Here is a 22,989-nt window from a genome sequence, read left to right as displayed (position 1 = left end):
TCACCCCGTACTCATAGCTAGTTGTCCACTCCGAGCCAGCCTGGGGAACCCCGGTCCTCCAGCCCCCCCCCCGGCTAGGCTACAACTGTGTACTCTTTCCCACAGGCCACCTGAAGCTTTTTCCAAATCAGACTGAGCTTTCCCATCCTCCTCCACGGCAACCCTGGCAGTGCACAAAAGCTGCAGGGCTGCGCATAGGAAGAGGGCGTGGCCCTGCTCTCGGCTAGCCGAGGGGGCTGAGAAGTGAACTGTAGCCTGTGCATAAAATATATAGATAGAAAATTATATACAGAGAAGTTGCATATCTATGCGTATATGTGACTATATACATCCATATATATATGTAAAGTGGATAAAGGTCTTTGGGAATGGAGAGAAGGGAGACACCCCCTTGGGTAAGGGTAGAGAAGGTGGCTGTCAAGGAAAGCATGGCTGAAGATGGGTACCTAGTCCAGTATACAGCAGTCTATAGGGGCTTCTCATCCATTCACAGCAGTGCTCCTGACTATCAAGGGAACAAACGCTGGGTGGGGTCCTAAGGGACATGGGGTGGCCCTGGCTAAGGATCTGTAGGAGGGAGTGATACATCTTTCTTGGCTCCGAAGGAAAGTGTGGCCACATGAGCTTCCTTTCATCTTGTAAGCCTGAGGACGTTAGTGGAATCCAGAGCAATAGGGATGCCCTGTGTGTGTGGTCTCAGCCCTGTCTTCTTGGCAGCCGTTCAGGCAGGGTACCCAGCCTAGGCAAGTGCACAAGAGTTCCAGAACTGCTCCCTTTGGGCTGACCGCCCATCTGGGTTTCTGTGCTCAGGGTGGTCCCCAGCAGTCAGGTGTCAATCCCAGATGAGGATACTCCGTCCCCGTCTGCGTCATCAGCCTCTTCCTGAAGCCCCTGCCCCTCCACGCGGAGTGTACCCTACAGTCCCAGGAGTAAATATCTGATTACAGGAGAGGGACCTGGAAGCACTGGTCCGGCGGTTTAAGACAGACCTTCACAACTGCGTGGCGTACATCCAGGAGCCCCGGCTGCTGAAGGAGAAGATCCGCTGTCTCTTTGAGAAGTACGTGCAGCGGGCAGACATGGTGAGCTCTGCGTGCCCCGCCCTTCCCCACCCGGCGCTGCCCTGCACGGTCCTTCACATCTTCCCTCCTTTGCTGAGTCTCCCCCATCCACCAGGTGGAAATTGCAGGCTTGAACACAGACTTGCAGCAGGAGTATGCCCGCCAGCGGGAGCACCTGGAGAGGAACCTCGCCACCCTCAAGAAGAAAGTGGTCAAGGAGGGTGAGCTGCATCGCACCGACTACGTCCGCATCATGCAGGTAATGGACACATCTCTCCGCTGCCTGAGACCACCCATCATCCAGGCTCCCCAGACATCCAGGAACCCACAGCTTTCTCACGGCTCCTCTTGTCTGACTCCCCAGAGCCCGTCCTGGCTGTCATTACGGCCCAGGGCCCACCGAGAAGCCCATCTGGGTATCGCCATGCCTACTGGTGGCCCTGTTGCCTCTGCCCGTTCCTTTTGCCATCTCATCCCGATTCCCAACAAGCTGGTGTCCTGCCTCTCCTCAGTTACCCGTGATCTATCCAGGTCACAGCTCTCCTGACTCCTGCGCCCCCTTCTCTCCTCCAGCTCTGGAGACACCTGACTTCGCTGCCTTTTATCCGGTTCTTCCCACCTACTGGGATGGATCTGGCCGGTCTCCACCGGCCTCATCTCCCTTTCTGGTGCCTCAGGTCTTACCCTTATCTCTGGGTCCAGATTGAACCACACCCACAGAGTTGGCAGTGATGGTGTCTCGTGACCACACCCAGCTCCCAGGATCCTTCGGCAGCGCTCAGGGAGCCATGCCCGTTCCTGCCCCCACCCTTGCACGCACTCTGTTGGAACCGCCCACCGAGATGCTTTTGCCAGATAGATCTCTGGGTGTCAGTATCATCTGAGGCAACTGATATGAAGTTATATCAAAAGAGAACATCGGAATCACACAGGGCACATACTTTTATGGTTACATTTCTTTAATGTCCTGATTGAAATGCCGGAATGGGAACAGGGTGCAGTTTGGATTGAAGCCACATGCCAGCTTGGAAAGTTACACACCACCAGGAGGGCACACAGGAATTCAGGCCAGACCAAGGCACAGCTGGTCCCTTGCCATTCGCCTTCTCTCTGCTCTTGCAAACCATTTCCATTCTGGACCGTGAGAGCTTCCAGAGACCCAGAAAGAGGAATGGATGTGATTGGTAGGCCTCTTGGTGCCAGCAACCGCACACACAGCCTTGCTAAGGGCCTGGGGTACCCAAAACATGGGCTTCGTGCACAGGAAGCTAGGCAGTGAGACCAGGGTGTCAGCAGTTGTCACCTGGTGGCATGGTTGATCCCTGCCACCGCCGCACAGGCCTGAGGTCCTCCCAGGGCTGGCCCCTCCCTCCACACAGAACAGAAGTCCAAAGCAACAAGTCAGTCCCAGGAAGGGAGGAAGGGGAGACCACAAGCTTGCTATAGGGCATAAATTCCTTTATAAGGCTGCTAGGGCAGACACCAGGCTCCTTCCCCACCCTCACCCCCTTGGGTGCTGGACCAGGGGAGGAGTGGGCAGCAGAAGAGATTCAAGCAATGCCCCTGTGATCTAGATCCCTGGAAGTCTTCTGTCTTAAACAGCATTGAAACTTGTGTGTTAGCCCGCGCATGGTGGCGCACATCTTTAATCCCAGAATTCTGGAGGCAGAGGCAGGTAGATCTCTAAGTTTGAGGCCAGCCTGGTCTATGGAGCCAGTTCTAAGGCAGTCAGGGCTACACAGGAAAACTCTGTCTCGGGAGTGGAGGGGGGGAGGAAGAAGAAGAAACCTGTGTGCTGTGACTTCTATGGATCTAGAAAAGACTCTGAGACAGCATCAGGGGACAGGAAGGGAGCCTGGGGTTAGGGCTCTGGGTCCCACCAGCACCACCACATGCACACACACAGAGACTTCTCGCAGATTTTATCGGGGCTCTGGGTAAGACTCAGCTTGGAAAAGTTAGGAAGGTCTTATTTCCCCAAGGGCTATGGATCGAATCCAGGATTTTGTGCATACCGAGTAGCATTCTATCACTGAGCTACATGCCCAGCCCAGAAGAAAAAGACTGTTCTTTTTAAAGAACTACTGTCCTGGGTGCTAAAAAACTGTTTTCTTCTTTGATCCTGAGATTGAACAGGAGGGCTAGGCCAGAGCTGCAGGAGGTTGCAGGGCCTAGGCAGGCAAAGCCCAGCTAGGAACTATGTTCTCACCCAGGGTGCGGGAGGTGGATGGACACAGTATCCGAGCAGACCCAGGCAACAGCGCTTCGCTGCTCTTTGGCCAGGAGACTGTGGGCCTCCAGAGACCACTCTGTTTATCTGCAACATGGGGCAAAAGACGCCAACCGTGGTGCTACTGTAGGCTTGGCCAGGACAAACAGCAGCCACCTGCCTGGTGCAGAATTAGGGCTCAGAAAATACCATTTCTTTTCCTTTCTCCCAGCAAAGAAATTATTCAAGAGCTACGGTGGAAATAAATGAATGAGTCTAAAAGTCCATCTTGCATGCGCCAGAGAAGCCTGTAGCCTGAAGGTGGGAAAGAAAAGCACAACTGATTCCAGACACACAAAACACATGCACACACACACATATACACATACACACATGCACACAAATATACACACACATACATACATATACACACACATGCACACATACATACACACATGCACACACATACATACACATTCACACATATACACACACATACATACATACACATTCACACATGCACACACATACATACACATTCACACATACACACACACACACACACACACACACACACACACACACACACAAGGTGGCTAGGAGCCCTGAATGCCTCAGTACGTGGTGGTTTGGAGCTGCTGGAACTCCTGTGTGGCTACCAGGGCCCTGATACTTTATTCCAAAATGGCGAAGTAAAGCCAGGGCAGGCACAGTGGCTGAGCAACTCATTGGAAAACAACTGGGGGAAAAATGGGGCCAGCATCTCATTTGTGTATTCAGATAGGAGTCCAGGGCCTCCCCACACTGTTCCCTGGCATGCTTATGCAAATATAGAAATAAGAGTTGCTATGCAATACAAACACCTCGGACACACATTTTATTCACCCCCTTCACATTTTTCAAGGTCTTACACAACAAGCTGTGTGTCAGCTGTGGAGGATTCCAAGATAGACAAAGCATTCCTGCGCCCAGAGAGCCGGGGGAGCATGGACTATTGCATTTATGCCGTGGTGTGGGCCTGCAGAGGAAACATGCTCCTTGAAGACTCAAAGGAGTGAGGCCATTGAGTTTGGCCTCAGGGGTGTGGAGGGTGACTGGGGATCAGCTGGGAGAAGGGCCTTCCTTCCAGGCAGAGACAACAGCTTGAGAAAAAGCAGAGGAAGAGGTGGGGTTGAGGGTGGGCACTCAGGAATCCAGAGTCCACACTTTTGCAGGGCATCCGAAGCAGCCAGAGTCCGCCTGAACAGCAGCGCTTAGCCTGGGGGCATGTTGGAAAGGACCCTCTGCCAAGAACTGTGAGGTTCCTCCTCTCCACAGGTCAGAGTGCCTCTCAGATACACTTGCCTTTGTCTCCAGAGTATCCAGAAGAAAGAAGCAGTGACGGGGATCCTGTTAGACGGCTGTCAGGTTAGGGGTAAAAAAATGAAGAGCTTGGGAGGGGGATGTGGAGATGCCAAAGGCATTTCAGAGCAGAAGTGAGGAATTGAAATGCCGGGTCAGGCACAAGAGGAAAGTAGGAAAAGCAGGGGAGATAACAGGCTGGCTTATCTGTGCAGTTAGGTGATCCCACTAACAGATAGGAGACTTCCAAGATCACTGTGGCCAGCTTCTCCCACACTGAGGCAACAGCCTACCCTTAAAGGTGTTGACGCAGAGCAGCCAGTAGGGGGAGCTATGGGCATTCCCTTTCCCTTCTCGGCTTACCATCAAGATCAGAAAGTTCAGCCAGGGCATCATCATTCTGTTCCAAGGACCTAAGGCAGCCCTTGTTACCTTGTCATAAAGACCTTAGTGTCTGCAGACTGCTCTAGGATTCTCCAAACTTAGAACTGGTCAGATCGTTTCCGTGGCCTGGTAAGCTGGCTGGGGAAAGTCTGGAAGACTGGAAGGGGTTTTGTAGACCATCTTGGCCAGGATGCCAGGAGGAAGAGACGGCTTAGCAAGCTTGTTGAGTGCACTTTTCTTTCTTTTCTCTTCTTTTTTTTTTTTTTTTTTAATTTACGAAGTCACACACAGTTGACCTCACTGTGACCTTTGGGTTTCTCAGAACATAGGCTACCTTAGAAAACAGTTTTTAAAGACCTCAGCTTGTCGTTGGCCATCGTTCTATCTGAGCTACTGGAACAAGGGGGGCCTAAGAAGGAGGTGAGCGGGTGAGTGTGGAAGGCAGTAGACATGTGGGAACCGGGCCCTGTGGAGGTGGCCACAGCAGCACTCAAAGCGCCATATCCCTGTCCTAATGACGTCAGACCCCAGTGAATCTGAGAATACATTCCCCATAGGGATACTGAAGGGTGAGATGAGGTGATGCCTGCAGACCGTGCAGGGGTGCAGCCAAGATGATGCCTGCAGCCAAATCTCACAGTTTTTCTTCTTTTTCTTTCTTTTTGATTCATTCATTCATTCATTCATTCATTTATTTTATATATATGGTGCTCTATCTGCATATATGCCTTTATGCCAGAAGAGGGCATGAGATCTCATTACAGATGGTTGTGAGCCACCTTGTGGTTGCTGGGAATTGAACTCAGGACCTCGGGAAGAGCAGCCCCTGCTCTTAGCCGCTGAGCCATCTCTCCAGCCCCATTACTAATATTCTTAGCAGCATTTTTAACATCAAAGTTTTAGAGCCTTTTTTCTACTTGCTCCCTCGGGGCTCCTGGCTAAGAAAAGTCGTCTCCACTCCGTCTCCCCGCCTCTCAGACTTAGGCTCATGCTTCCGACTCTCATGACATCTCTGCATTACAGCCAAGAGAGGCTTCCATGTTTAGCACAATGACATGTTCATAGATAGCTATCAGGAACTGTGACCCTGGAGGTCAGGGGTAAATGAAGGATTTAACAAGCAGATGCATGGTACTGGGCTACATTTGATTTCTGGCCTCAGTCACCCTCCAGTAAAGATGGCATGGTGCGGGGCTGCAAAGATGGCTCAGTGATTAAGAGCACTGGCTCCTCTTCCAAAGAACCAGGGTTCAATTCCCAGCACCCACATGGCAGCTCACAGCTGTCTGTAACTCCAGTTCCAGGAGATCCAGCTCCAGGGACTCCAATGCCCTCTTTTGGCTTCCTCAGGCACCAAGCATGCATGTGGTACATAGATATATACATGGGAAAAAGACCCATATACATAAATAAGATTAAAATGAAGGGGGAAAAGATGGAGTCATACTCTGGGGGCCCATCATGGAGGTGTCAAAGACCAACACTCATACCAAAGGGTACCAGATCCAGAAAGCCCAGTCATAGGGTTGGGGCTGGCGAGGGGGTGGGGAGAACGTAGGCTCTGCCTGGAGTCATCCCTGTCGTAGAACAAGCTGCTGGCAGCTGAGACAAATCATAAACTAGCTCAGGCACAGAACTGATGGGACTCGGTGACAAAACGGTGGAAGTGCCCGGAGAGGACCCTGAGAGGACTGGAAAGGGGCACCTATGTCTCTAGTCTTGTCTGGTTATGAGTCTTCCTTAACAGAATGAGGCGGAAGGAAAGCTAAACATAGCCAGCTAAGGGGTAGAGAAAGTGCCTCCTGGCTCCCAGGCCTGTGAGTGCATCCGGGAGTTCTTCGTGCCTCTCAAAGCCCCTCCCCTCTGTTTCCATGTCCACCACTGGCTTCTCCAGCCCACACGCCTTTATTGAGCACATCTCACATGCAAAGCAATGCCCTGGGTCTTAGCGTCCAATAAAAATGTATTGAAGCAATCACAGCGTGCTATAAAGCTGGCATGGGGACGCTCCAGGGGAGACTGGCAGGGAATTTTACTAGACAGCATCTGGAAAGGAAATATGGTGACCCATCGCCAGAGCCAGGGTCGGTTGAAAAAACATAAAGAATTAGATGGAGAAAGCAATGCCAACTCAGAAAAACAGGCCCGGAGCCTGGCCTGGAGAGCAAGGCCCTGAAGGAAGCACTAGTCATCGCTTCCTGCAGGGAGGGAAATTTTAAAGTGAGGAGTGCCGAAATGTAGTGGTATGCTGAAACTCTAAAGATCTAGATCTGTGCTTAGACTAAGAGTCTCTGGAGCTATCTTTTGATTTGGGGCATCTCTAGAGGTAGATCTGTGAGGAAGCTGGAGATCCTCCAGCTCTAGCCCCACCCCCACCCCTCCTGATGTAACCCCACCCAGAGGTGCTCCAGCGTTTCCAAACAGCGCCATCCTGCCTGGACTTGGCCTGTAGACAGGCACAGCCAGTTAGGAAAGCAGAGACTTGGCCTGGGGAAATGGCTCAGTAGGTGAGGCACTTGTTACACAAGTGTGCAGACCTCAAGTTCAAATCCCCAGTACCCATGTACAATGCTGGTGTGTGACGGTGTGTGTCTGTAACCTCAGTGCTGTGAGGAGAAGAGGCAGGACGGTAGCTGGGGGTTGCTACGCATGAGCCTAGTCAAGGCCCAGTGAGAGACTGTCTCAGCGGGACACCTGATGTCCTTCTCTGGCTTACACACACACACACACACACACACACACACACACACACACACACACACACACACACACGAAAAGAGAAACAGACTCTCAGGAACGGCACCAGCCCCGCTGACCCAGCAGTTCCATTTAACAATGTCGGGGTGATTTATTTGCAAGCATGTGTGGGACTATGTGTGAGCCAAGCTGAACACTGAGGCGTGGACTCAGAGCAAAGTGACCGGTCACTCTGCACTCATGGGCATGGGGACTCCTCCCTAGTGATAACTGAGGACTCTTGTGTTAAGTATGAAGTGGAAGGCAGAGATTTGAGGTGCAGGAAAAGGACAAAAGAGAAACTGTCCCCCTGATTATTGCCAATGCCATACTTCTATACCCTTGTCCTATTGTTCAGTTCTCTGGAACATTCCTTACCCTCTTACTTGCTAACTCCTTTCAGCCTCAGCCCTGGGGTCAACTCCTAAGAGCCCAGCTATCATTCAGACAAGATAAGTGTCTTTCCTGTGTTCCTTACTCCTCCACACCAGCAAGTCAGAGCCACACAAATATGTTCCTACCCTAACTAAACTATAAAGTCAGGAGTAGGGAGCAGATCCCACTTTCTATATACCCCAGCATCAACTCAATGGCTGGCCCATGACAGATACTGTCCTAGTGAGGGTTACTGGTTTTTTGGGTTTTTTTATTATTATTAAGAAATTTTTTCATTCATTTTATACACCAATCAAAGATCCCCCTCTTCCCTCCTCCTGCCCCCCAGCCTCTCCCCCTACCCACCTCCCACTCCCACCCACAAGAAGGCAAGGCCTCCCAGGGGAGGCACATCCAGTAGAGGCAAGTCCAAGCCCTTCCCCCTGCCTCAAGGCTGTGAGAGGTGTCCCATCATAGGTAGTGGGCTCCAAAAAGCTGGCTCATGCACCAGGGATGGATTCTGATCCTACCGCCAGCCCTCCCCTCCACCCCAAGCAGATCAAGCTACACAACTGTCTCGCCATGCAGAGGGCCTAGTCCAGTCCCACGCAGGCTCCACAGCCATTGATCCAACTTTCATGAGTCCCCACTAGTTTGGTTTGGTCGTCTCTGCAGGTTCCCCCCTCATGATCTTGATTCACTTGTTCATAGAATCGTGAGAGTTACTGTTGCTGTGATGAAACACCATGACCAAAAAGCAAGTTAGGGAGGTTTGTTTGGCTTGTACTTCCACATCACTCACTGTTCATCACTGAAGGAAGTCGGGACAGGAACTCAAACAGGGCAGGAACCTGGAGGCAGGAGCTGATATACAGGCTGTGGAGTGCTGCTCACTGGCTTGCTCACCATGGTTTGTTCGGCTTGCTTTCTTATATCACCCAGGGCCAACAGCTCAGCGATGACACCACCCACAAATGGGTTGGGCCCTCCCACATCAATCACCAGTGAAGGAAATGACCCACAGCCAGATCTTATGGAAGTATTTCTCAACTGAGGTTCCCCTTCCGATGACCCTACCCTGCGTCAAGTTGATATAAAACTAGCCAGCACAGGTTCTCAGGACAGACTTATTAAATAGATGAATATTGGTCAAACATAAATAAGTCCATCTCCAGGGGATATAGCAGGTGATAACGAGCTGCTTACTATTCTGTGTTGCACACTAACAGCATGGCACTGGGGACAAGTGTCTTTTGCTGCATATAAGGACTTAATAGATGTCCTAGCCGGGCGGTGGTGGCGGCGGCGCACGCCTTTAATCCCAGCACTTGAGAGGCAGAGGCAGGCAGATCTCTGTGAGTTTAAGGGTAACCTGGTCTACAAAAAGAGTTTCAGGACAGCCATGGCTGTTACAGAGAGAAACTCTGTCTCAGGGGAAAAAAAACAAAAAACCACAGATGTCCTTCAGTTTCAACAAATAAACGCAGGTGTGAGAAGAGGCTCGCACAGCACTTAAGGATGCTAGATCGAGTGCTGCTGAGACGAACATCCTGGCTCTGCTATTTGCTGTACAGTTCAGGCCACTTACATAACCTCTCTGATGCCTCAGTTTATTTTTCTGTAAAATTGTGATTATAGGGCTTGGGGGTATAGTTCAGTGGTGGAGCACATGCTTAACATTCCTAAGACCCTGGGTTCAATTTCCAGAACCATCACCATGTGATAGTAATAAAATCTATAAGGATTACCTGTGCTTAATCACATTAAAGTATGTTCAAAGCGCCCAAGAAAGCATTGCTATGGATGTTTAAAAGAAAACAGCTGGGTAGAAAAGGTGCTGAGTCCACAGAAATCGAGTTAGCTGGGACCTTGAAAGGCTGGGCAATGAGCAGGGCAGGGACGTGCTGCAGGTGCAGGATCCAGAGATGAACTTAGGTCCCGGTTCCTGGTTCTCAAGTCCAGGAGGGCACACCCTGCCCCCACCGAGCACCTGTGCGTCACACTCACTGCCTCCTCTCTTTTCTAAAGGAAAATGTCTCTCTGATCAAGGAGATTAATGAGCTCCGCCGAGAGCTGAAGTTAACCCGCTCCCAAATCTATGACCTCGAATCAGCCCTGAAACTGTCCAAGAAAGCGCGACCACAAGAAGTCCCAGAAACAGGTAACGCCACTGGGATTTGGGCGCTGAGAGGAAGGCCCACGGGTGGCCATGAGCAGGTCTCCCTTTGACTTCTTTCAATATGAGGTCACATCCACCCGTGGCTTTCCGGAGCTTCTCCATGGCACACACCACCTCTCTAGAGGATCTACGCTCTCACTCATAGGGCCACAGGTTCCTGTCCTCAAATCCTCAGGGTTAGCTGTAATTCAGAACTCAGAATCTTGCAGAGTTTAGAAAGAACATGCCGTATATTATGTAACATCCCCACCGGGTCTGGGGCAGTGCCCTGAACTCAAACACATTAGTATTCTGCAGTGACATGTGAATATTCAAACCGAGCTTCAGGAATTTAAAACAGTGTTCCATTTTTAAATCTTTTTTTTTCCCTCTACATTTTAGAATTGTGGGTAAGGGACCTGTACAATTAAAATGAAGACAAAAAGATGAGGAACTGTTTAAAGGGAGAGGGAAATTACATAAGAAATGTTCAATAAGTTGTGACCGTGATGACACGTTAACTGGCCTCTGACCATCTGGTAGCCAAGGCAGAAAGGGAGGTAGTATGATAGTGAATCCCCACACTTCAGAGACTGAGACAGGAGCATTGCCATGAGCTCAAGGTCAGCCTGGGCTACAGTACCAGACGCTGTCTCAAAACAAAAGGGGTCAGGCGGTGATGGCGCATACCTTTAATCCCAGCACTCGGGAGGCAGAGGCAAGTGGATCTCTGTGAGTTCGAGGCCAGCCTGGGCTACAGAGTGAGTTCCAGGAAAGGTGCAAAGCTACACAGAGAAACCCTGTCTTGAAAAACCAAAACAAAAAACAAAACAAACAAAAAACAAAAAACAAAAGGGAATGTAGTTTACATAATTCTCTCACTGTATGGTAGGAAGAAGGAGGTTGGCTGGTTTGCTTTTTTCCTGGGGAAACAAACTTTTTCCTGGCACTGGACTCCATGGAAAGGTATCCCACGGCTCTCTAAGAAAGGAAGGTTGACAAAAAGTCTCCAGTCTCCACAGGCTTTCAGGCAGTAAAGATATATTCCCGAAGTCATCTTCGTACCTGATCATCAGGACGAACCAAGAATGGAAGGCATCTCTGTGAAGAGTAACCCAGTGAAGCGGACATGCCTCATGTTCTGGTGGTTGCTAGTCAGGAATAAAGACCCGACGAGCTGAAGCATCCCGGAGCAAACGCCTTCCGATTGCAGATGCCCCGGGAACTCCCTCTGCTGTTTCTGCGATCTGTGTAATAGCCCTGTGCTACGCGACTACATGAGGTCTGTGATGAACTACACAGATGATTGGGGTGCCTTGTCCCCACGGCCATCTTAGTATAAGGGTACTGTCCAACGTTCTCACAAAGTTGAGATCGCCTAGTGGCTCACAGTTCCTGGACCACATGTATCCTTGTCGTTAATCATTATGTGTATATGTATGTATACAATTGTATTGTGTTGTGGTCCCTTTAAATTAGTATAACAGCTGGGACCAGAGTAAATCCTCTGCGTGGTACCCAAAGTCGTCCTCTTCAGTCCTCAACATGGACATGAGAACACAGCATACTCCCTAAAGCGTGAGATACCAATTTCTGAAAGCTGAGGCCACCTTCTTTTGGGGGCATAAAACTCAATATGCCTGTGAACAACTGCAAAACTTCTCTTTAAAATGTTACCAACCTGGCCTGGTGTGGTGACACACACCTTTAATTCCAGCACTCAGGAGGCAGAGGCAGGTAACCTCTGTGAGTTCAAGGCCAGCCTAGTCTACAAAGTGAGTTCCAGGACAGCCAGGACTACATGGAGAAACCCTGTCTCAAAAAAAAAAAGAAAAAAAAGAAAAGAAAAGAAAAGAAGGAAGGAAGGAAGGAAGGAAGGAAGGAAGGAAGGAAGGAAAGAAAGAAAAAGGAAACCACAAACACCACAAACGTTGCTGTGCCTAAGGATGCACACCTGTAATCCCAGCACTCGAAGGGGCAGAAGCAGAAGGGTTAACTCCAGTGAGAGGTGAGCACAGACAGGAAGACAAGAAGATCCCTGGGGATGGCTGGCTACCAGCCTAGCTAAAGAACAACCATCTCCAGGTTCAGCGAGAGCTTTCTCAAGGGACTAGGTGGAAATCCATTAGAGGAAGACACCGGGTGTCCTTCCTGTGGCCTCCACCTGTGCACACCCGTGCAAACACCACAGAAAGAAAGCGGGGGCAGGAGAAGGGATTAAAGAGAAGAAGGGGGGGAGTGGGGAGAAAATACTACAGATTCGCCAAAGCATCCTGAAAACTCTTTAGTTGGGACACCCTCCCACCCCCACCCCCACATCCCCACCTCCCCCACTCCCCCACCCCCACAGGCAGCTCTTTATATCGTTAATATGGAGATTTCCAGACATATAAAAAGTTGAGAGCAAAATCTGGTGAATTTGCAGGAGTCCGTTTCCCAACTCCAGGAAGCACCGTTTCCTGCCTCTCTTGTATCTTCAGTACCTGCCCGCCCCCAGCACACCCCAACCCAACACTCACACCATGAACTGTTGGAAAGCAAGCCAATCAGATCCTTCATCTGCTACAGCTTCATTAAGGAACATTCACTTGTGACAATTGGTGACAAGTAATACCAGTTGTTGACCTCGATTGTGCAAAACCTAAGTCTGACCTTGGATTTTGAAATGTGCGCCCGCCCCCTTCCCAAGACAAGTCAGAGCAAAATACACATTCTTCAAGTTGCTTAGGGCGTCAGCCGGTGCGGCTGGTGTCTTAAGAATCCTTTGAACAGGAGAGCTTGTTCTTCCCTAACTACTACCTTAGGTTTAACAACATTTATATTGTTTTCAAATTTGCAAGACAATTAGCTGACAGATCTAGCAGATAGGCCTGCTTGTTTGTCGATTGCTAAACCCACATCGCTAGAATTTACAACTAAAGGTAGCTATTAAAAACCAGGTAAACGGACATAAATGGGCCGTGAACAGAGGGGGCACAAAAGGAAGTAAGGGACAACTGGAAAGCTGGGATGAGTGTCCCTGACTTCATAGGCCCAGGAAACTAAACCCTAAACTGAAAATGAAGACCACAGAGAAAAACCAACATATGCTGAACTATCAAAACAGCTAACTATAGGATAAAACCAACGGAGACGATGAAAAGTCAGACTATTCAAATGGACCCACAAGATGGTCAAAGGACTGACCTGAGCTGGATCTTCAGGACCCAAATGATGGAAGGACAGAATTGACCTCTGACCTCTATTGTGTGTGGTGGCATGCATGGAAACACACACACACACACACACACACACACACACACACACACACACGGAGTGGAGGAAGCCCTGAGTAAGTGAAGTCCTGAATGAATATGTGCTGTGGATATGGACATGGACATGTCATAGACCATGTCAAGGGCTGTGTCCATGTGGACAGAACCCCAAAGCCTCAGCCCCATGGGAAATGTTGAAAGCTTCCCTCCTGGTGCAAGTGCAAGTGTTGACAGTGTGTGCAAAGGAGGAATGTCTGCCGGGTGGTGGTGGCGCACGCCTTTAATCCCAGCACTCAGGAGGCAGAGGCAGGCAGATCTCTGTGAGTTCGAGGCCAGCCTGGGCTACCAAGTGAGTTCCAGGAAAGGCGCAAAGCTACACAGAGAAACCCTGTCTCGAAAAACCAAAAAAAAAAAAAAAAAAAAAAAAAAAATCTCCAAAAGAAGGAATGTCCTCTGTAGTTTCTTCTCCCCATGCCCACCCGGATATTCACGGCCCAGAGACTGCTCCTTGCTGAGCCGTAGCTAATAATTCAGCCTCTCTGTTCAACTGCAGAGTAAACACCAAGCTTCTTCAGCAGAGAGCCCAGTCCCCACCCCATCCTGGCTTTTCTTTGTCTGCCTGTCCTTTCTTCAGTCCTTGCCACCCCAACCAGACCAAGTCACTGACGCTGTGCAAGGACTCAACATGCACACACATGTGCACACACATGAAGAAATAGATGAGCAAAATATAACAAAAAGATTTAATGCCTTATGTTTAAGGAAATAGAAAGAGGAATTTATTGTTGTTGTTGTTATTGTTGTTGTTGTTGTTGAGTTTTTTGAGACAGGGTTTTTCTGGGTAGCCCTGGCTGTCCTGGTAGTCACTCTATAGACCAAGCTGACCTCAAACTCAGAGATCCACCTGCCTCTGCCTCCCAGGTGCTGGGTTAAAGGCGTGCACCACCACCACCCAGTGATTTTTTTTTTTTTATAAACGAGAGTCTTCTAAAATTTTACAGTCAAATTATACTTAAAAACCACAAATAACTAGTAGAACTGAGAACTATAATTATTATAATTCGAATCTCAATGAACAAATGGAGCCGTATGATAGATGACACACCCATCTGAAGAGAGAATATAAGAAAGAAGATGGTGGCCGGGTTTCAGCCAGAGGGACGGACGAGAAGTCCTGAGAGCCAGGGATGGAAGGGAGCAAGCCGGCACTGTCTAAGTGGCGTCTCTAGAAGATGGGTGTTACCAAAGGAGCAACAGAGTTTTTCAGCATCAATGAAAGATGGCGACCATCAGCTCCAGGAATCCTAATGGTTCCCAAAAGGATAATTAACAGCAAACCTACATCAAAACCACAGAACACCAAAGACAAGGGGTTAATGCAGTCAGGGAGAAGAGCAAGGGTCGAGACACAGGAGTAACAGTACTAGGTAACATGTGACTTCTCAATGGCAACGGTGAGAGCCAGAAATGGTGACACAGTCCTTTCAGAGTGCTGAAGCTTGGTGGCTAAAATCCCCCAGATATGTATCACCAGGGAAACAGAGACAAGATGTAGACTCTGAGCCCCCAGGAATGACCTAACACGGGGAGCACGACAGCTGGATTGTGGATCCAAAGAGCAAATCAGAAGAGCTGAAATACTGGGCAGAAGCATCAAAGCCAGGTCTGGAACCGAACCATCCCATGTCTCTGATTGTTTCACAACAGGAGGACCATTTTGTGTGTCCGTGACTTCCGGTGAACATGCACCACAGAGTACATGTAGACGTCGGGGTGAGAGGACAATTCAGTTCACAGTTCGCACCTTCTTTGTGTGAGACACGGAGACTTGCTCCCCCACCCCACCACCTCCCCGACACTGTGTGTGCCAGGCTAGCTCTCAGGGACTCTGCTGTCTCTAGTCCCATCTCATCTCCCTGTAGTTCTGAGGTCTCTCTCTGTCTCTCTGTCTCTCTGTCTCTCCCCCCCCCCCATATCGTGCTTCCTGGGTTCTGGCGATTCTAACTCAGCCATCCCTGGTATGCATTCTCTGTGTTATATAAGCTCATTAAATTTTTTAGAAACTAGACAGGTGATAGAAAGGAGGGCTGAGGAGAAAGAAAGAGAAAACCTTCCAAACCAATAAAGGGAAAATAGACCAAATCTGAAAAGAAAAGAAAAGAAAAGAAAAGAAAAGAAAAGAAAAGGAAAGAAAAGAAAAGAAAAGAAAAGAAAAGAAAAGAAAAGAAACATGATACAGAGTCTAGAGAGGAGGTTGGAGGAAGTCCTGCTGTATCCCTGACCACTTAATTTCCATCCTTTCAAGTCAGATTTGGGATGAGAATGTAGCTCCGTGGTGAATCTCTGCCATACGTGTGTGGCTCCCAGGTTCAGTCTGCAACCCTGAAGATAACAATAGGGGTTACAATAATCAGTTAATTGTTTAAATCAATTTATCTGTCTATGGAAGGAAGCCTCGGAGCAGCAGAAGGGACACTGACCAGGTCTGGAAGGTGACAGGTTCTGAGATGGGGATGTGAGAAAGGGACAAGGGTAGATGGAGCCTCGTGGTGAGAGCTGACTTCTCTGGAGCTGTGGGAGAGGCAGGGGTTTATACCCAAAGAAGGGGGCCCCGGCAGGACTGAACCACAATATGGCAAACAGGCAATTTGCTGTCAGAGAGAATGGAAAGAGACCAGTGGGGGTGTGGGGAAGAACCAGGAAAAGCACAAACCAGGCCCTAGAGATACTCACAAGCCAGAGTGGGAGACAGAGCAGGAGACGTAACAGAAGCCCCACGTGGTGTCCACTGGGCCGTCATCTACATGGTGCACACCTAGAAATATTCATGGGACTATATGGCCCAAGCTAGGCATGTTTCAGAAGGTGACTACTCTGGGTCAGCCTCCAACTGTGGGTCTGGTGACCCTTCCTTGCTTCTGTGAAGAGCCTGCCACTGCCGGCCTCTGAGGTCCAGTGACCTCATTCAGTGATTAAACATCCTGGAGGGCCTTAAAGTTACATTTTGGAGCAAGGATCTTAGAACACACAGAGGGCATTTCGGAAAGGATGTGCTCGTGTGGCCAGTCCTGTGGTGGCCAGAAGATCTCAGTGCTGGATCTCTCAGGCAGACACCAAGAGCCTCCAGGCCTATGGCTTCACAGGCACCTCCATCCCCCAGAAGCCAGATGGTGACTGGTTACGTAGCTGTACGTGAAGGCTACTGGGAGGAACCTGGAGACAGGAGCTGATGTAGAGGTCATGCCTCTGAGGGCAGTAGTTACCAGAAACAACCAGTATCGGGAAGATGAAGGGTTGATACCTAGGGAGAAAAAACACTAAGAGATGGGGAGCCTTGAGACTGCAGAAAAGGAAGTCTAGACGTAAAGGCAGGAGACAGGACCAGACCTAGGAAGGGCAAGATCAACCAATTGCTCTTTAAATGCGGACCCCATCACACCAATCAGAGGCCAAGACGAGGCTGACCACTGGCTACTGCTGACTGGTTCCTTGAGAAAACTGTCTCTCCTTTAGTCTCCAACATCTGTTCTGTTCTAGTCTTTCCCCCAGAGCTACAAGAAAGGACTGGCAGCAGGAAATGGGATGGGCAGTACCATTTGTTAAGACTGATAGAGAGGGGGTGGAGGTCAGAGTTCAGATGTGCTGCTGTGGGGAATGGAAAGTTTGCAGGCTATAAACAATCAGCTGGAGCCCAAGTGTTGAGCCTCACGTGATTCTTTCCTCAGTAGCACACGGCAGGCCAGACACAGATGGGTTGGGCTATCTCAGGTGTGGGTGGGGCCCAATAGATGAAATGGAAGAACGAGTCAATTAGAAGGCTGGGGGTGGGGGGGGGGTTGAGAAAATCGAGGTGGGGGGAAACTCACGGTGCTCTAAGTGGCCAGAGAAGAATGTGAGTTTAGGAGCCCATCTCGTGGGTAGAAAGGAATTACGAAAAGACAGTCTCCGCTAGGATGGAAATGCTGTACGAACAATGAGTCTGTGGTCAGAGATTGGTGGACTGGCATGGGAGATGGACAGCAGAGAGGACCCTGGGTAGTGAAGAAAGGGCAAGGTGACATGGTGTGGAGGCCAAGATTATTGCGGGGAGTCCCGCCCTTTGAGACCCAGGCCTGAGATAAGCCATAGACTCTGAAGATGCCCAGGATGGTGGCAAACCCCAGAAGAGGGACTATGGCAAGATCCAAGGTGCAGGAAGCATTAGCAGGTGGCCACACAAAGGGAGGAGAGGAATCTGTATACAGAAGCACCATCTTTACCCGAGAACTGGTGGCTTGGATTCCAGCATTGTCCCCAGGGGAAATGCACTTGGCCTCAGTGAGGCCATGGGCATGGGCAGGTCAGACTTACCACGTGGATGCAGTCTGTTTATTTCTCCCATTGTGGATGCTCCGTGGGTGTTTGGAGGCCACAGTGATCCTGCTTTGTCCCTTACAGCGGTCAGCAAGGACACAGCCGACATCACTCCGACTATGAGGCTGAATGAACAGGAGGAAACCGGGAGAATCATTGAAATGCAGCGCCTGGAAATCCGCCGCCTCCGAGACCAGATCCAAGAGCAGGAGCAGGTCCCCGGCTTCCACACCATAGCTGGAGTCCGGCTCCCTTCCCTCATCGACTCAGAAGTAGATTTTGAAATGCACACCAAGTGACCTCTGCTGAGCTATTTCCAGGCACAGCCTGAAGCACCGTGTGTCTGTCACCAAGCCAGACTTCTACCTGAGTCCCATCAACCTCTTTCCTCCTGGAGAGTTGGGGGCAGGGTCAGAATAAAGGTGTCTGCTCCCGACCCCGTCCAATTTCTGCTTCGGGTGGGAGCACATGGGAAAGGGAGAGGAGAGCCTGAGGACTGGGGACTGTTGTTTGGGGACTGTGGGAACTGGGCAGCCTGCACTTCCGAGATGAGCGAGACCTGGGGCCAGCTTCCCGCCATGGGCCTGAGCTGAGACAGGACCACCTGCTCGCATCTCAGGAAGCTCACCTGTTGCCGTCATCTCTCCCAGCCAGGTCAGGACCAAATAGGGTCTCCTCCGCTCTCTTCTTCCTCTTGAAATGTAACGAGGGGCGTCCTGCCCTTCTTTCTCTTGCCTTCACATCTGTGTTTGGTGTGACCTTAAGTGGTTCCTCCATTTCTGGGGACACTTCAGACTTTTCTCTCTAGTAATGCCTCCAGGTCCCATCCCAGGAGCCTAGCCACATGTAGGTACCAGGAAAGAGACTCCTTTTATGCGGTAATGAGGGAAGGCATGTGACTCAAACGTCCCCGGCGTCTGCTTGCAGAGAAGTTATCTATACAGGTATATGAGCCCACAGTCCCGCTAGTGGGCCCCTCCGGCTGCATGAAGCCTGCCTCTCCCAGGCTCCTCAGTTTCCCCAGGCTTGCTTTGCCATCACTGTAGACACTGCTCCTGGTTGTTTTCAGAGCCAGACCAGAAACGCCGCTGTCCTCGTTCCCAGCTGGAAGCTACCCGGCCAAGCCTGTAAAGGACTCCAGGGCATGCTCTGGGGGGCTCTGCCTCTACTGGTCACCCTCCCACTCGCTAGTTCCTCCACACCAGCGTGACAGCCATCCTGTCCCTTGCCCACTGGAATCCTCTGCAAATCAAGCTTGTCTGACCCAGACTAACACCTTTGCAGGACAGAGTGGTTTGACGTGACACAGGGATAGAACAGGGACAGGGGTCAGCAGGGCCAGATCCTGCCTGACCTTGACGACACATGAAGGAGGGTGACCAGAGTCCAGAAGTCACTGCCCTCGGCTTCCCAGGCCCTTTCCACACTGCTCTATTTCCGGTTTCCCTAACAGGCCAGTCTTCCTGGATCTCCATATTTCTGCACTCTACTTCCTCTGCCTGAAATGCTGTTGTCCCCATCACAGTTTCAAATCTGAGCTTCAATGTCACTTCCTCAGAAAGTCAGCCCTTGACCTCTCCTGCCATCTAAGTCACACCTGCCATACTGTTTTCTTTCATAGCCCTCACTAGGCCTCAGATGTCTAGTTGTTCACGTCCGCCTCTCCTGCTGAGTGAATTCCGTGAGAGCTGCTATCCCTGGATCTAAAGCTCCTTTGGGTGTGATGTGTGGCATCGACGGAGAGGACCCAACAGTAGAAGCAGGTGGCCTGGGTAGGGAGAAGTTGTAGGTGTACAAGTGTGAGAGTCTGGTCGCTTGGTCCAGGAAGATGGCTGAGGGAAGGGAGAGGAACGAACTCTTCGGATTTCAGGACTGGTGGGAGTTAGCCAAGGGAGAGGAAGCATGGCCTGGACGGGAGGAAAATGCAGAGGAAAGAGGCGCTCTGGCAACCAGAAGCAATTTCACTGAGGTTGGTATTCCAGTGACAAGCACGTCACCAGGAAATGTCCTTAATAAGACATCACCTGTCCTCCTACGAGACAGTTTGAGACTGGCTGGCACAGAGTCGCACAGCCGGGGCCACGATTGTGACCCTGCTGCCCAGTGGCCTCCAAAGTCTGTGTGTTCATTCATATATTGTGCCTGTAAAAACCCACTGGCCAGGTGGTTGGGAGGTGTTGGAATGTGACTCCCAGAAAATCTTAACAAGAAGGGGCAGGAAATGCCCCCAAAGGAGCTAACATATGCAGCAGCTTTATGTGGCTGCTGCCGAGAAGACGAAGAGAAGGAAGACCGGAGCAGCAGCTGAGGCTGAGGAAGACCCCCAGCTAGAGCCTGAGCCGGTGCCTTGTTTTCTCAGCTGCAGGGGGAGGAACATAGCGTCAGAGTCTGAGGCTAGAGGCTCATTCTTAGCTCTCTACCTCCTGCCTTCCATGCTCCTCTACCTACTTGCTGGGTGGCCCTGGTCCCCTGGCCGCTACATCTCAGACCTCCCTCCATTTTGCCTGTCTTGACTTCATGGGGAGGCAGAAGGTCCTCCTTCATGCCAATCACCCTCTCCTCGAGGTCGCTTCCACTGGCTGACCCCTCCCTGGGAGACTGAACCTTGCAGGCGCCCCCATCCCCCACAGCAGCTGGAGAGACCGAGCCAGTCACCCACTGGCACATGAACTCAGCTCTTGCTCTTCTGATTGCAGTTCCATCATTGAGCTCTGGGGACTTATTCAGTGAGTATGACAGCTAGTGCCTTGGGGAGAAGCTCGTCACCCGATGTAAGAGACTTCAGAATCATTCTTTTTCTCTATGCCTTGGATAGCCAGTGTGCACCCCCAGCCCCCCACTCTTCTAGAACCTCAGCATCAGTTATAGCCAGTGGAAACTGCTCAGACGTGCTTTCTCTGCCACCCCGTCCTCTTAACACAAAAGACTCCACCCCACAGTCTGTGCTGGCGTCAGTGCCTACCTTTCCCCACGGCTTCTAAAAAGCATGGCCAACCATTGTGCATCAGCCATTACTCACCAGCTGTTCCCAAGAGGTACTGAGGGGCACAGGCAGGCGTGGGAATAGCTGTATGACCAGGTAGCACCTCGTGACAATTATTGCTCTGGATTCAGAAAGGAAAGAGAACTGACCTATCTCAGGATCAGGAGTGGGGCTCATCCTCCCTGAGCTCCCCAAGACCATCAGAGACTCAAGACAGTTATGCTTTATGTCTGAAAGGCAGCCATGAGTGGATCCCCACTGGGGGGCATATTTATAAGGACATAACCTTGTCGCATACCAGGCAGCAGGAGGGGCCAGCATTACTGATTACCTGCTGTGCCTGGCAGGTTTACGAGAACTGGTATTTATTGCTCACCTATTAAGTGACACGTGGTAGAACAGGACAGGAGCATCAAGAGTGAACAAGAATGTCCTAAGCATAGGCCTGGCGGTGGTGGTGCACACCTTTAATCCCAGCACTCGGGAGGCAGAGGCAGGTGGATCTCTGTGAGTTTGAAGCCAGCCTGGTCTACAAAACGAGTTCCAGGACAGGCTCCAAAGCTACACAGAGAAACCCTGTCTCAAACAAACAAACAAACAAATGTCCAAGGGACATGCTGAGAGTATTAATGTAGTAGTGTTAAAATTGGGTCTATGCGTTCCAGCAGAAGGCTCCAGGAGAACTTTGGCTACAACTCCAGATAGCTTAAGCAAAGAGAGGGGGAGTTTGTTTTCTGGCTCTGCCAGGGTCTCACAGGTTTCCTTTTGGCAGATAAGCACCCAAGCCTCAAGAAGGACCTGAGCCAGGGCCCGGGACCCAGCTGGAGCCTATCTCCTCTCATCCAGGACCCTCTGTGCGAACAGGAATCCCAACACAACCTCAGCTGGCAGAAAGGCTTCTAAACTGCTCCTTAGAGGCCCCAAGCAGAAATGAAATCTCCAGTCCATTTTTTTTAAAGGTTTATCAGCTGTGTGTGTGAGTGTACAGGTACATTACCTGTGAACAGGCATAGAAACCTAGAAGGGAAACTAACAGTAATGTGTGTGTAGGGGGGGGGGCGGTTGGTAAGGGGAAGGACAGGGGAATGCAGGAAATAATGGGGTGAGAAATGCTGGGGGAGATGGTGATTTTAGACAGGGTGGCCAGGGAACTCTTCTGAAATGGGGTTGTACAGGACGATCCTCAGATCCCAACTTCTTTGGGAGTTCAGGTGAGCCACTTGGAAAATATCAACCCGGCTGGACTTGTTCACCATTTACAGCTCCCCATAGGGGAGCAGAGAGAGTCACAGGGCCCTCACCTGAGTACCAGCCACTCCACACCAACTCTGGTATGTGTGCATCTCTGTCCTAATTACATGTGGCCTTCGGGAAGGGCAAAGTACATAGGCCGAGGAAGACTACTGAAGGGGATGTTGTGGGGTATCCACCAGAGAGACTGCTCAGACAAGGGTTTGAGCCAATAGAAAGTCTTTATTAACCAGCCAATGACTACACTGGGTGTTCGGGATCCCAGTGTAGCCCCGAGCCTTTCTCAGGGTGAGCTTTTAAGCACAAAACCATGTGATGTACTACTTCAGTTAACAAGAACAGTTAGTCAGAAGCAGAACTACAGAAGCCAAAAAGGAAGGTTAGGACATTTAGAGACTTTCCCAGAACGATGGACTTTGGTGGATTAGGTCTCTGTTTTCATCTTGGCTGCTGTCTACCTGCTGAGTTTTACAGACTGAATGGTACTTCTATCATGGAGTCAGTTGTGCTAAGATCTGGGGACCTATTACAGGGGATCCCATCTATGCAGCTGTAGGAAAGGCATCATCCCTGCTGGGTAAAGATGTTCCAGTGCGGCCTTTTGGTGGAAGCACACACATTTTAGTAACTAATTGGTTCCCTATGCTCTGGAAGTAATCCCAATAAACTTATTGGTTCCTAGAGTGAACTGTGTTGGAATCGAATCATTGGGACCTCAGGAGAAGGGGCAGTCATAGCTAACATCTCCCCCTGGGAACAGATTTTAACAGCCAAAGGTGACATTTGAGCTCATTCCTGAAGGGAAGGAGGGAGCCACCAATGCACACAGGTCCTGAGGCAGGGGGATGCCATCAAAGAAGACCTCAAAGATCCTAGTAGGACCC

The 22,989-nt window shown here is 50.4% G+C and overlaps 1 protein-coding gene across 5 annotated transcripts in view; it reads left to right on the top strand.

The window, feature by feature from the left end:
- The window catches only part of Cfap57 (cilia and flagella associated protein 57), a 75,544-nt gene extending 57,237 nt beyond the window's left edge, over positions 1-18,307 (top strand). For all 5 annotated transcript variants that reach the window (XM_028893188.2, XM_037202883.1, XM_037202884.1 and 2 more), the window contains 4 exons: positions 948-1,082; positions 1,177-1,320; positions 10,135-10,267; positions 17,956-18,307. In XM_028893188.2, coding sequence (XP_028749021.1) covers positions 948-1,082; positions 1,177-1,320; positions 10,135-10,267; positions 17,956-18,170 — 627 coding nt within the window. In that variant the 3' untranslated portion in view covers positions 18,171-18,307. The remainder of the gene's footprint in view (positions 1-947; positions 1,083-1,176; positions 1,321-10,134; positions 10,268-17,955) is intronic.
- The last annotated feature ends 4,682 nt before the right edge of the window (positions 18,308-22,989 follow it).

This window comes from Peromyscus leucopus, chromosome 2, assembly GCF_004664715.2.
Source record: "Peromyscus leucopus breed LL Stock chromosome 2, UCI_PerLeu_2.1, whole genome shotgun sequence".
Classification (NCBI taxonomy): Eukaryota; Metazoa; Chordata; class Mammalia; order Rodentia; family Cricetidae; genus Peromyscus; species Peromyscus leucopus.
This window is presented reverse-complemented; position numbering and strand designations above follow the sequence as displayed.